The sequence below is a fragment of the Pseudorca crassidens genome, chromosome 14 (genome assembly GCF_039906515.1).
Source record: "Pseudorca crassidens isolate mPseCra1 chromosome 14, mPseCra1.hap1, whole genome shotgun sequence".
In the NCBI taxonomy this organism is placed as follows: Eukaryota; Metazoa; Chordata; class Mammalia; order Artiodactyla; family Delphinidae; genus Pseudorca; species Pseudorca crassidens.
Window position 1 is genome coordinate 12188404 of NC_090309.1, and position 15006 is coordinate 12203409.

Genomic DNA, 15006 nt, shown 5'->3' on the forward strand with positions numbered 1-15006 from the left:
TTACCTTTGCGAGCAAAGGGCCTGCAAGGAGAAGGAGGTTGCGTGGTGCTTTCAAAAGCTGAAAGCCCTGCCCCAGCTCTCCCTGAACCTTGCTGTCCTCTCCCCATCCAGGACTCTTTGTCACTTAGGTGCCTTCACGTTGACTTGCTGCTTCTCGAACACCAGTGCTGTCAGATCAGCTTCAGCAGAAAGTCTTCTTAAGATAACTAAAAGAGCAAACATGGCAACTGGAGGTTTCATAGATTAACCGTAAAAACCAAGCCACTCAGATCTCTTCGAAATGCTGTATCTTTTGAATGGATCAAAGTCTCCTTGTCGGTTACGGTGAAATGTTTTCTTTGCCTCCTTATGGTGGTAATCCACTATCTTGGCTAACTGGCATGACTTGCCTTGTATATATATTTTTTATTAATTTTTTCTGGAGTATAGTTGCTTTACAATGTTGTTACGGCATGCCTCGTATAATTTTAGAACATACCTCCTTCCTCTGTTTCCTCCCAGAGAAATCAAGGTGTGGGGATGATCTATATAATATGCAGAAACTTTGGGTAACTTGAATATTTTATTGACTTGCAGAAGCTGGGTCTTGGTGGATCATCAATATAATATCTACCTCTATAGAGAGGGTGTACTTCGGACTGCTTCAGAACCGTATCATGTGGATAATTTCCAAGATAAGACTTGCCATTTGACTAATCACTGCATTCAAAAGGAGTACTCAAAGAACTATGGGAAGTATGAAGAAGGGAACGAAATGTTCTTTGAGGAGTTCAATCGGTACCTAACAAGTGCTTTGAACATCACCCTGGAAAGTAGTATCTTACTACAAATCAAACATATAATAAGGTAACTTATTCCTATCTCTTTCGGTTAAATGTGTCTTAAAGGAGCTTTGGGAGTTTGTGCCTTTCAAGGAATGATTCCATTTACATTGTCTAAGAACAAAAATTATTTGTTATATCCCTTTATTATCCTTTTAATATCTATAGGATCTGTAATGCTGTCACTTTTTTTTAATCCTTACGTTGGTAATTACCTCATGTTGGTAGTTTATATCTTCTGTCTTTCACTTGGACAGATTGGTTAGAGGCTTATCAGTTTTATTCATCTCTTGTAAAAGTCAGCTTTTGGCTTTATAGATTTTCTTTGTTGTTTCTGTTTTCAGTTTCTTTGATTTCTGTTCTTAATTATTTTCATCCTTCCGCTTTTGGGAGGTTTGATTTGCTTTTCTTTTTCTAGTTTCCTTAAAGTGCAAGGTTAGATCATTGATTGGAGAGATTTATTTTTTTATAAAATATAAGCATTTAAGGCCATCAGTTTTCTTATAAGTACTCGTTCGCTGCATCCCACAGATTTTGCTATGTCATGTTTTTGTTTTCATTTTATTTTTATTTTTAAAAATTTTTGTTTATTTTTGGCTGCTTTGGGTCTTTGTTGCTACACATGGGCTTTCTCTAGTTGTGGCGAGTGGGGGCTACTCTTTTTTGTTTGTTTGTTTGTTTTGTTTTGTTTTGTTTTGTTTGTAGTATTTGGGCTTCTCACTGTTGCGGCCTCTCCCATTGCGGAGCACAGGCTCAGAGGCCATGGCTCGTGGGCCCAGCCGCTCTGCGGCATGTGGGATCTTCCCGGACCGGCGCACGAACCCGTGTCCCCTGCATCGGCAGGCGGACTCTCAACCACTGCGCCACCAGGGAAGCCCTTTTTTTTTTTTTTTTTTGTATTTTTGGGGGCTACTCTGTTGCGGTGAGCGGGCTTCTCATTGTGGTGGCTTCTCTTGTTGTGGAGCACAGACTCTAGGTGCGCAGGCTCAGTAGTTGTGGCTCTCAGGCTCAAGAGCGCAGGCTCAGTAGTTGGGGTGCGCGGGCTTAGTTGCTCTGCGGCATGTGAGATCTTCCCAGACCAGGGCTCGAGCCCATGTCCTCTGCATTGGCAGGTGGATTCTTAACCACCGCGCCACCAGGGAAGACTGTTTTCATTTTATTAAAATATTTTCTAGTTTCCCTTGTGACTTCATCTTTGACTGGTGTTATTTAGAAATTTTTGCTTAATCGCCAGATATTTGGGGATTTTCCAGGAATTTTAATTTCATTATGGTCAAAGAAAATACTTTGTATGGTTTTACATCTTTAAAATTTGTTAAAGTTTGTTTCATGGCCCAGAATATGGTCCATCTTAGTGAATGTTCCACATGCACTAAAAATAATGTTTATTCTGCTATAGCTGGGCAGAGTGTTCTATAAATGTGCTTTAGGCAAAGGTGGTTGGTAGCGTTGTTCAAGTCTTTCGCATCCTCGATCATTTTCTGTTCTACTTGTCCTGTACATTATTGAAAGGTAAACTATTGACGTCTCCAAGTATAATTATGGATTTATCTGTGTCTCCTTTTAGTTGTTTTTTTCTTTTATAAATAAATTTATTTATTTATTTTTTGGCTGCATTGGGTCTGCTCTGCTGCACGTGGGCTTTCTGGAGTGGTGAGTGGGGGCTGCTCTTCGTTGCAGTGTGTGGGCTTCTCGTTGCAGTGGTTTCTCTTGTCGTGGAGCACAGGCTCTAGGTGCACGGGCTTCGGTAGTTGTGGCACTCAGGCTCAGTAGTTGTGGTGCACGGGCTTAGTTGCTCCACAGCACGTGGGATCTTCCTGGACCAGGGCTCAAACCCATGTCCCCTTCATTGGCAGGTGGATTTTGAACCACTGTGCCACCAGGGAAGTCCCTCCTTTTAGTTTTATTAGGTTTTTGCTTCGTACATTGTGAAGATCTGTTGTCAGGTGCATATGCATTTAGAATTGTTATCTCTTTGAGGGCAATTGACCTCTTTATCATTATGTAGTTTCTGTCTTTATCTCTGGTAATATTTCTTATTTTGAAGTCTATTTTGTCTGATATTAATACAGCCACTCCAGCTTTCTTTTGATTAATGGTATGTCTCTTTCCATCCCTCTACCCTTCTTCTCTATTCTATTCTATATTTAAAATGGGCTTTTGGTAGACATCACATCATTGGATTTTGTTTTCTTTTGTTTTTAATCCAATATATCATCTCTGTTTTTTTTAATTTAATTTTATTTATTTTTTTATACAGCAGGTTCTTATTAGTCATCAATTTTATACACATCAGTATATACATGTCAATCCCAGTTGCCCAATTCATCATCATCTGTTTTTTTTTTTTTTTTTATTTTTTTTTATTTTTTAACATCTTTATTGGAGTATAATTGCTTTACAATGGTATGTTAGTTTCAGCTTCACAACAAAATGAATCAGTTATATATATACATATATTCCCAAATCTCTTCCCGCTTGCGTCTCCCTCCCTCCCACCCTCCCTATCCCACCCCTCCAGGCGGTCACAAAGCACCAAGCTGATTTCCCTGTGCTATGCGGCTGCTTCCCACTAGCTAGCTACCTTACTTTTGGTAGTGTATATATGTCCATGCCTCTTTATCGCTTTGTCACCGTTTACCCTTCCTCCTCCCCATAGCCTCAAGTCCATTCTCTAGTAAGTCTGTGTCTTTATTCCTGTTTCACCCCTAGGTTTTTCATGACATTTTTTTTTTAAATTCCATATATATGTGTTAGCATACGGTATTTGTCTCTCTCTTTCTGACTTACTTCACTCTGTATGACAGACTCTAGGTCTATCCACCTCATTACAAATAGCTCAATTTCGTCTCTTTTTATGGCTGAGTAATATTCCATTGTATATATGTGCCACATCTTCTTTATCCATTCATCCGATGATGGACACTTTGGTTGTTTCCATCTCTGGGCTATTGTAAATAGAGCTGCAATGAACATTTTGGTACATGACTCTTTTTGAATTATGGTTTTCTCAGGGTATATGCCCAGTAGTGGGATTGCTGGGTCATATGGTAGTTCTATTTGTAGCTTTTTAAGGAACCTCCATACTGTTTTCCACAGTGGCTGTATCAATTTACATTCCCACCAACAGTGTAAGAGGGTTCCCTTTTCTCCACACCCTCTCCAGCATTTATTGTTTCTAGATTTTTTGATGATGGCCATTCTGACTGGTGTGAGATGATATCTCATTGTAGTTTTGATTTGCATTTCTCTAATGATTAGTGATGTTGAGCATTCTTTCATGTGTTTGTTGGCACTCTGTATATCTTCTTTGGAGAAATGTCTATTTAGGTCTTCTGCCCATTTTTGGATTGGGTTGTTTGTTTTTTTGTTATTAAGCTGCATGAGCTGCTTATAAATTTTGGAGATTAATCCTTTGTCCGTTGCTTCATTTGCAAATATTTTCTCCCATTCTGAGGGTTGTCTTTTGGTCTTGTTTATGGTTTCCTTTGCTGTGCAAAAGCTTTTAAGTTTCATTAGGTCCCATTTGTTTACTTTTGTTTTTATTTCCATTTCTCTAGGAGGTGGGTCAAAAAGGACCTTGCTGTGATTTATGTCATAGAGTGTTCTGCCTATGTTTTCCTCTAAGAGTTTGATAGTTTCTGGCCTTACATTTAGGTCTTTAATCCATTTTGAGCTTATTTTTGTGTATGGTGTTAGGGAGTGATCTAATCTCATACTTTTACATGTAGCTGTCCAGTTTTCCCAGCACCACTTATTGAATAGGCTGTCCTTTCTCCACTGTATATTCCTGCCTCCTTTGTCAAAGATAAGGTGACCATATGTGCGTGGGTTTATCTCTGGGCTTTCTATCCTGTTCCATTGATCTATCTTTCTGTTTTTGTGCCAGTACCATACCGTCTTGATAACTGTAGCTTTGTAGTATAGTCTGAAGTCAGGGAGCCTGATTCCTCCTGTTCCTTCTTTCGTTCTCAAGATTGCTTTGGCTATTCGGGGTCTTTTGTGTTTCCATACAAATTGCAAAATTTTTTGTTCTAGTTCTGTGAAAAATGCCAGTGGTAGTTTGATAGGGATTGCATTGAATCTATAGATTGCTTTGGGTAGTAGAGTCATTTTCACAATGTTGATTCTTCCAATCCAAGAACATGGTATATCTCTCCATCTATTTGTATCATCTTTAATTTCTTTCATCAGTGTCTTATAATTTTCTGCATACAGATCTTTTGTCTCCTTAGGTAGGTTTATTCCTAGATATTTTATTCTTTTTGTTGCAATGGTAAATGGGAGTGTTTTCTTGATTTCACTTTCAGATTTTTCATCATTAGTATATAGGAATGCCAGAGATTTCTGTGCATTAATTTTGTATCCTGCCACTTTACCAAATTCATTGATTAGCTCTAGTAGTTTTCTGGTAGCATCTTTAGGGTTCTCTATGTATAGGATCATGTCATCTGCAAACAGTGACAGCTTTACTTCTTCTTTTCCGATTTGGATTCCTTTTATTTCCTTTTCTTCTCTGATTGCTGTGGCTAAAACTTCCAAAACTATGTTGAATAAGAGTGGTGAGAGTGGGCAACCTTGTCTTGTTCCTGATCTTAGTGGAAATGCTTTCAGTTTTTCACCATTGAGGATGATGTTTGCTGTGGGCTTGTCATATATGGCCTTTATTATGTTGAGGAAAGTTCCCTCTATGCCTACTTTCTGCAGGGTTTTTATCATAAATGGGTGTTGAATTTTGTCAAAAGCTTTCTCTGCATCTATTGAGATGATCATATGGTTTTTCTCCTTCAGTTTGTTAATATGGTTTATCACATTGATAGATTTGCGTATATTGAAGAATCCTTGCATTCCTGGAATAAACCCCACTTGATCATGGTGTATGATCCTTTTAATGTGCTGTTGGATTCTGTTTGCTAGTATTTTGTTGAGGATTTTTGCATCTATGTTCATCAGTGATATTGGCCTGTAGTTTTCTTTCTTTGTGACATCCTTGTCTGGTTTTGGTATCAAGGTGATGGTGGCCTCGTAGAAGGAGTTTGGGAGTGTTCCTCCCTCTGCTATATTTTGGAAGAGTTTGAGAAGGATAGGTGTTAGCTCTTCTCTAAATGTTTGATAGAATTCGCCTGTGAAGCCATCTGGTCCTGGGCTTTTCTTTGTTGGAAGATTTTTAATCACAGTTTCAATTTCAGTGCTTGTGATTGGTCTGTTCATATTTTCTATTTCTTCCTGATTCAGTCTTGGCAGGTTGTGCATTTCTAAGAATTTGTCCATTTCTTCCAGATTGTCCATTTTATTGGCATAGAGTTGCTTGTAGTAATCTCTCATGATCTCTTTTATTTCTGCAGTGTCAGTTGTTACCTCTCCTTTTTCATTTCTAATTCTATTGATTTGAGTCTTCTCCCTTTTTTTCTTGATGAGTCTGGCTAGTGGTTTATCTATTTTGTTTATCTTCTCAAAGAACCAGCTTTTAGTTTTATTGATCTTTGCTATTGTTTCCTTCATTTCTTTTTCATTTATTTCTGATCTGATTTTTATGATTTCTTTCCTTCTGCTAGCTTTGGGGTTTTTTTGTTCTTCTTTCTCTAATTGCTTGAGGTGCAAGGTTAGGTTGTTTATTCGAGATGTTTCCTGCTTCTTAAGGTGGGCTTGTATTGCTATAAACTTCCCCCTTAGAACTGCTTTTGCTGCATCCCACAGGTTTTGGGTCGTTGTGTCTCCATTGTCATTTGTTTCTAGGTATTTTTTGATTTCCTCTTTGATTTCTTCAGTGATCACTTCATTATTAAGTAGTGTATTGTTTAGCCTCCATGTGTTTGTATTTTTTACAGATCTTTTCCTGTAATTGATATCTAGTCTCATGGCGTTGTGGTCAGAAAAGATACTTGATACAATTTCAATTTTCTTAAGTTTACCAAGGCTTGATTTGTGACCCAAGATATGATCTATCCTGGAGAATGTTCCATGAGCACTTGAGAAAAATGTGTATTCTGTTGTTTTTGGATGGAATGTCCTATAAATATCAATTAACTCCATCTCGTTTAATGTATCATTTAAAGCTTGTGTTTCCTTATTTATTTTCATTTTGGATGATCTGTCCATTGGTGAAAGTGGGGTGTTAAAGTCCCCTACTATGAATGTGTTACTGTCGATTTCCCCTTTTATGGTTGTCAGTATTTGCCTTATGTATTGAGGTGCACCTATGTTGGGTGCATAAATATTTACAATTGTTATATCTTCCTCTTGGATCGATCCCTTGATCATTATGTAGTGTCCTTCTTTGTCTCTTCTAATAGTCTTTGTTTTAAAGTCTATTTTGTCTGATATGAGAATTGCTACTCCAGCTTTCTTTTGGTTTCCATTTGCATGAAATACCTTTTTCCATCCCCTTACTTTCAGTCTGTATGTGTCTCTAGGTCTGAAGTGGGTCTCTTGTAGACAGCAAATATATGGGTCTTGTTTTTGTATCCATTCAGCCAATCTGTGTCTTTTGGTGGGAGCATTTAGTCCATTTACATTTAAGGTAATTATCGATATGTGTGTTCCTATTCCCATTTTCTTAATTGTTTTGGGTTCGTTATTGTAGGTCCTTTCCTTCTTTTGTGTTTCTTGCCTAGAGAAGTTCCTTTAGCAGTTGTTGTAGAGCTGGTTTGGTGGTGCTGAACTCTCTCAGCTTTTGCTTGTCTGTAAAGGTTTTAATTTCTCCATCAAATCTGAATGAGATCCTTGCTGGGTAGAGTAATCTTGGTTGCAGGTTTTTCTCCTTCAACACTTTCAATATGTCCTGCCACTCCCTTCTGGCTTGCAGAGTTTCTGCTGAAAGGTCAGCTGTTAACCTTATGGGGATTCCCTTGTGTGTTATTTGTTGTTTTTCCCTTGCTGCTTTTAATATGTTTTCTTTGTATTTAATTTTTGACAGTTTGATTAGTATGTGTCTTGGCCTATTTCTCCTTGGATTTATCCTGTATGGGACTCTCTGTGCTTCCTGGACTTGATTAACTATTTCCTTTCCCATATTAGGGAAGTTTTCAACTATAATCTCTTCAAATATTTTCTCAGTCCCTTTCTTTTTCTCTTCTTCTTCTGGAACCCCTATAATTCGAATGTTGGTGCGTTTAATGTTGTCCCAGAGGTCTCTGAGACTGTCCTCAGTTCTTTTCATTCTTTTTTCTTTATTCTGCTCTGCAGTAGTTATTTCCACTATTTTATCTTCCAGGTCACTTATCCGTTCTTCTGCCTCAGTTATTCTGCTATTGATCCCATCTAGAGTACTTTTAATTTCATTTATTGTGTTGTTCATCGTTGCTTGTTTCATCTTTAGTTCTTCTAGGTCCTTGTTAACTGATTCTTGCAATTTGTCCATTCTATTGTCCATTCTATCTCCAAGATTTCGGATCAACCTTACTATCATTATTCTGAATTCTTTTTCAGATAGACTGCCTATTTCCTCTTCATTTGTTAGGTCTGGTGGGTTTTTATCTTGCTCCTTCATCTGCTGTGTGTTTTTCTGTTTTTTCATTTTGCTTATCTTACTGTGTTTGGGGTCTCCTTTTTTGCAGGCTGAAGGTTCGTAGTTCCTGTTGTTTTTTGTGTCTGTCCCCAGTGGCTAAGTTTGGTTCAGTGGGTTGTGTAGGCTTCCTGGTGGAGGGGACTAGTGCCTGTGTTCTGGTGGATGAGGCTGGATCTTGTCTTTCTGGTGGGCAGGTCCACGTCTGGTGGTGTGTTTTGGGGTATCTGTAGACTTATTATGATTTTGGGCAGCCTCTCTGCTAATGGGTGGGGTTGTGTTCCTGTCTTGCTAGTTGTTTGGCATAGGATGTCCAGCACTGTAGCTTGCTGGTCATTGAGTGAAGCTGGGTGCTGGCGTTGAGATGGAGATCTCTGGGAGATTTTCGCCGTTTGATATTATGTGCAGCTGGGAGGCCTCTTGTGGACCAGTGTCCTGAAGTTGGCTCTCCCACCTCAGAGGCACAGCACTGACTCCTGGCTGCAGCACCAAGAGCCTTTCGTCCACAGGGCTCCTTAATTTGGGATGATTCGTTGTCTATTCAGGTATTCCACAGACGCAGGGTATATCAAGTTGATTGTGGAGGTTTAATCTGCTGCTTCTGAGGCTGCTGGGAGAGATTTCCCTTTCTCTTCTTTGTTCTCACAGTTCCCAGGGGCTCAGCTTTGGATTTGGCCCCGCCTGTGCGTGTAGGTCGCCAGAGGGCGTCTGTTCTTTGCTCAGACAGGACGGGGTTAAAGGAGCCGCTGATTCGGAGGCTCTGGCTCACCCAGGCCGGGGGGTAGGGAGGGTCACGGAGTGCGGGGCGGGCCTGCAGCGGCAGAGGCCGGCGTGACGGCGTGATGCTGCAGCCTGAGGCGCGCCGAGCGCTCTCCCGAGGGAGCCGTCCCTGGATCCTGGGACCCTGGCAGTGGTGGGCTGCACAGGCTCCCCGGAAGGGCGCGTGGCTAGTGACCTGTGTTCGCACACAGGCCTCCTGGCTGCGGCAGCAGCGGCCTTAGCGTCCCATGTCCGTCTCCGGGCTCCGCACCTCCAGCCGCGGCTCGCGCCCGTCCCCGGAGCTCTCCCAAGCAGCGCTCTTAATCCCCTCTCCTCGTGCACCAGGAAACAAAGAGGGACGTAAAAGTCTCTTGCCTCTTCGGCAGCTCCAGACCCCTCCCCGGACTCTCTCCCGGCCAGCCGCGGCGCACCAACGCCCTGCAGGCTGTGTTCACGCCGCCAACCTCAGTCCTCTCCCGGCGCTCCGACAAAAGCCGGAGCCTCAGCTCCCAGTCCCGCCCGCCCCGGCGGGCGAGCAGACAAGCCTCTCGGCTGGTGAGTGCCGGTCGGCCCGATCCTCTGCGCTGGAAGCTGTCCGCTTTGCCCTCCGCACCCCTGTTGCTGTGCTCTTCTCCACGGCTCCCAAGCTCCCCCACTCCGCCTCCCGAAGTCTCCACCCGCGAAGGGGCTTCCTAGTGTGTGGACACTTTTCCTCCTTCACAGCTCTCTCCCGCTGGTGCAGGACCCGTCCCTATCCTTTAGTCTCTGTTTAGTTTTTTCTTTTGCCCTACCCAGGTACGTGGGGGGTTCCTTGCCTTTTGGGAGGTCTGAGGTCTTCTGCCAGCGTTCAGTAGGTGCTCCGTAGGAGTTGTTTCACGCGTAGATGTATTTCTGGTGTATCTGTGGAGAGGAAGGTGATCTCCGCGTCTTACTCTTCCGCCATCTTCCCGGAAGTCTCCCATCATCTGTTTTTTAATTGTTGTGTTTATACCATTTAAATTTAAAGTAATTACTGACTTGATGGGATTTATGTCTACCATTGTATTATTCATTGTCTGTCCCTTCTTTTCTGTTTGTTTGTTTTTCATTTCCCTGTTTCCTGCCTTCTTTTGAATTATTTGAACTTTTTTAGCGTTCCATTTTAATTTTTCCACTGAATATTTGGCTGTATCTCTTTGTATTTTTGTTTGTTTGTTTGTTTTAGTGGTTACTCCAGGGTTTATTATATAATACTTAATATATGATAGATTGTCAGGTTGGATTAAAAAATAAAAAAAGACCAAACTATATGCTCTCTACAAGCAACGCACTTTAAATATAAAGGGAGAAAACTATGCTTTTACATTTACCCAGATATTTGCAGTTTCCTTTGCTCTTCCTTCAGTCCTCAAGTTCCAAGTTTCATTTCCCTTCAGACTTCAGCATTTCTTCTAGAGCAGTTCTGCTGGTGATAAGTCCTCTTAATTTTCCGTCATCTGAGAATGTCTTTAGTTTACCTTATTCCTGAAGGATTTTTTTCACTGGAGTTACACAAATATAATGTCAAGCAAAAAATTACAAATTGGTCCTGTTCATATAAATTGAAAAACAAGCAAAACTAAGTAATACATTATTTGGAGGAATGTACACATGTGGTAAAAATCTAGAGAGAAACAAAGTAATGATAAACACAAAATTCAAAACAGTGGTTAACTCTGGAGGGGAAGCGGGAGGGACCCAAGGAGGGGGTTTAAAGGTATTGAATTGTAAGTATATGGGTAGTCATTAGTGCTACATATATTTTAAAATCACAAGTCATTATTTTTGTTATTTGTATAGTTAATATCCTGTTAGATTCCCCCATACATTTTAACCCTTTATGACCCCAGGTCACTAGTACATATGACTGTCCTTTCCCCACTGCGTTTTGGTGTGCCTTTGTTATAAATCAGGTGGCCGTTTATGTGAGGGTCTGTTCCTGGGATCTCTGTTCTGTTCCGTGGTCTGTTTATCTGCCCTGTCGTTACCACCCTGTCATGATGACTGAGCCTTTTTCCTTAATGTATTCTTACACAGAGTCTAACAGAATAATTACGGGGCTCAGAGTTCCATCTCTTCAGGGATTATATGTGGTTAGAATTCTGACACCAGATAAATCAAGTATACTGAAGAAAGAATTCATATTTTAGGCAGAAGATTTATTTGATATTTGATATACCCCCTCCTCCTCATTGTTCTGCACTTCAGAGAGTGTTGCTACATTGGTGCTATTAACGCTCCTCACGGCTCTCATGTTCCTTTTTTCCCCAGCTAGCTTCCCCCAAACTTCCCACTCCAGCTGAAAAAAAAGATGTACTATATAAAGTCTCTGATGATGAAAAGACATTCTTTAAAGTGAATTATTAACTTGAACTCCCAGCAGATAAAACAATATTTCGTTTTGATTTGGTTCTTGCTTTCAGTTTTTCCTGTAAGTGTTGGAGTGTAATGTTTCTTTCCATTTTTATCCTTCAGTGTTGTTGGTTTTTTTTTTTTTCCATGAGCACCTATTAAATTAAAAATTTTTTCTAAATTATATTTTAAAGGGCATTTTAATAAAAACAAAAGTTAAGGGTATTCTCTCGTAGAATAGAGATGAAATATAGAAAAAAATGTGATATGTGGCTTGCAGGTTAGGGATGAATGGGAAAAGAAATTTTTATTCCAATTGGTTCTTAAGTGACTAACTGTCCAAAGTGATTTTGAAAGGTTTAAACACATCTATAGAAAGTTTTTCCTCTTCGAGAAAAAAAGGAGGAAACTGATGCTTGGGGTGGAGGGAGGTTGAGGGGAGCAAGACCCTGGTGCCAAGTTCACAGAAGCCTCAGTTCTTCTTTTAAAGTCATAAGCCAAAAGCTACTTATAAGGACACGTCTTTTTTCTTTTTGGCCATACGGCACGTGGGATCTTAGTTCCCCAACCAGGGATCAAACCCGCGCCCTCTGCATTGGGGGTGCGGAGTCTTAACCACTGGACCGCCAGTGAAGTCCACTTCTATTTCTTCTTCCCCTTCTTCTTCTTCTTCTTTTTTTTTTTTTTAGGACACATCTTTTTTCTTCTAAATATACAGCTGTGTAGAAGGACAGCTATCTCTGGTAATCTTAGAGTCATCATAACATATATTGCATTTACTAAGAGAAATATTTTGCCCCAACATCTAATTGAGGGAAAAATCAGTGAAGAGAACTTCATAAAACAGAAATGGCCTAGGTTTTTTCTAGGATGGTTGTACTAGATAACAGTTCTTTATTATTCATAAACAATAGATTCATGATTATCGTAATTAATGATAAATTCATAAAATATGCTTACATTTATTAGATGCTTCCTAGCTACCAGAAGTCATGCCAAGTTCCTTATGTAATTATGTCATTGAACCATCTCAGCACTGGGAGTAAGTATTATTTTTACGCCAACTTTACGGACAATGAAGTCAACACTTGGCTTAAAGAGGTTAAAAAACTTGTCCGAGCTTCTGGCTTCAGCAGCCTGACCTCAGGCATCATGTACTTTTCCATTATGTCTCTGAGATTCACTTTCAGCTTTTCTGCGTCACTAAAATCCTCCAATTTTTGCGAACAGTAGTTGATCCTAATATTAAATCCTATTCTGTATGTCAGTACCTTGTTTCATTATATAAAGCTTTAAAAGCAACTATTTGACACTTGAACTGGAGCTAGTGAAAGAAATGAACGGAGTCAGCATTCTTTTTGCAAATTCTGCTCATCACTAAATGGTGGTCCATTCTTTTAATATAGCAAAACTACGTAGAAGTGTTTTGCTTATTATTATTATTATTTTTTGGTTTGTTTTGCTTATTATAAACATAGGTGGCAGCAGTCCACCTGTTGGAGGAGTCCACGTTTGTAGGGACCACGGTGACTCAGCACTTGCTGGGAAAGCAGCCACTACTTGTAAGAACAAGAGTGATGGCAGAGTTTTCTAACAAATAACTCACATCATCTTGAATAATCTATTGGTAATGCATTTAAAAAAGAGAATTAAGCCAAAGCCTAATTTTCATCAGCACATTCGACATAAAACCATCCAAGCACCTCTCTCTCCCAGTGGTCCTTCTCCCTGGACCACCCCATCCTCAGTGAGCGCCCCCTCTGCCCTGCAGGAGCTGCCTCATGAGCGTGGAGCCCGCAATCAGCACCCGACACCTCCCTTACCAGAGCTTCCAGCTCTTCGGCTTCGACTTCATGGTGGATGAGGAGATGAAGGTCTGGCTCATTGAAGTCAACGGCGCCCCTGCTTGTGCTCAGTAAGCCCGAACACCACTGGGTTTTTGTCTGTTTGTTTGCTTTTATCTAAAATGAGGTTTAATGCATTTCATGCAGTTTGAAGTCCGTGCAGCAAAGGAGACTAGCACGATCTTTAATGCATTTAAAAATAAGGGCTTCCCTGGTGGCGCAGTGGTTGAGAGTCCGCCTGCCGGTGCAGGGGACACGGGTTCGTGCCCCGGTCCAGGAAGATCCCACATGCCGCGGAGCAACTAAGCCCGTGAGTCATGGCCGCTGAGCCTGCGCGTCCGGAGCCTGTGCTCCGCAACGGGAGAGGCCACAGCAGTGAGAGGCCCACGTACTGCAAAAAAAAATTAATTAATTAATTAATTAAAAAAAATTAAATTAAAAACGTGGGGTGGGAGGCAAATACACAAAGTCCTAGTCTCCTTGAGTCCCTGGAAGAGAAGGATTTGGGTTAAAACGCGTGGGAAGTTAGTTCTGCAGAGGGAGTAGTCTGTCTTGGCAAGGTGGTGAGCTCCTGTTACCTGGGTGTCCAACCACTGACCCTTTGAGTGCCGTCAAGGAGGATGTACCAGCGACGGGAGGGCTTTGGGAGGACCCCGGCCAGCAGGGGGCTTTGCTGAGTCATTTCTTATCCCTTTTCCTCCCTGTATATGTTGAGCACTTAGCACCTGTGGGTGGTGGATGCCGTGAGAGTTCTAAACAAAGCTGGTAATACCAGCAGCGACCCTCTCCCGTGACAAGGTGATGAGTCAGCCGCGTCCTGTGAGTCAGGGAGAAAGTGATGACCAAGCAGTTCAGAGGCTCCCTGGGCAGGAAGTGGTCTGAGAAGGTACCATGGACATCGTGGAGCTGAGGCTGGGGTGTAAGAGGAGAGTGTCATGTGTGCTAAGGGGGCGGGAACCCAGAATCCAGTGGGACCTTGCTCTGGGCCAGGCTCTAGGGGAGATGCACAGATGAACAGACCCTGCCCTCGGGGAACTTCTGTTCCTCCTGGGAGGAGCCTGGCTGCAGCGTGGCATGAGTGTCGGGGGTGAGGAAAGTTGAGGGTGAAAAGGTGAGTTGAGGCCCCACTGTGGGAGGCCTTACGTGTAAGGGAGTCATTTGGACTTCATCCTCAAAGGCTGTTGGTTCCTCTGAGGATCCACATTCATTAGTGTCAAGACCCTTTCACGGTTCCCCACGTCCACGTCTTGGAGAAATTGAGGTGTGATCTTCCGACGGCGTAGGAAAAAGGCCTGCACCTCCAAGGGGCAGTGTTAACACATAAGCAGTTCTCTCATTTGCCACCTGCTTCGTGGCTGTGACCTGGCAGCTGGGATTCCGTCTCATTCATCCTTGCCTGCCACTAACGAATACCTGTTAGATACCCCTAACCCGCCAGGCCCCGGACTGGGCTCTGGGTCACAGTCGTGAGCAGAGAGACCCGGGCCCCGCCCTCAGTGGAGGGAGACTGGGCGAGACAAAGGACAAGACAAATATAGATTACAAACTGGGACACACCCTTTCATAGGGTAAGAGATGTTAGAAGGTAATATAATTGAGCAAAAAGTCCCCCTGGGAGGTGATGTTTGGAACCGAGATCTGAAGGAGAAAGGAAAGTTAAGGAGACCCAGGGTGGAGGAGAGCAGAATGTTTCACATCCTCCCTTCCC

The 15006-nt window shown here is 41.9% G+C and overlaps 1 protein-coding gene across 5 annotated transcripts in view; it reads left to right on the forward strand.

The window, feature by feature from the left end:
• TTL (tubulin tyrosine ligase) overlaps positions 1-15006 on the forward strand; it is a 50659-nt gene that overhangs the window by 19987 nt on the left and 15666 nt on the right. For 4 of the 5 annotated variants that reach the window (XM_067704394.1, XM_067704396.1, XM_067704395.1 and 1 more), the window contains 2 exons: positions 577-846; positions 13226-13369. In XM_067704394.1, the coding sequence (XP_067560495.1) occupies positions 577-846; positions 13226-13369 (414 nt within the window). Of the gene's footprint in view, positions 1-576; positions 847-12423; positions 12497-13225; positions 13370-15006 lie in introns of those variants that run through there. The other variant, XM_067704399.1, reaches the window with a different exon arrangement.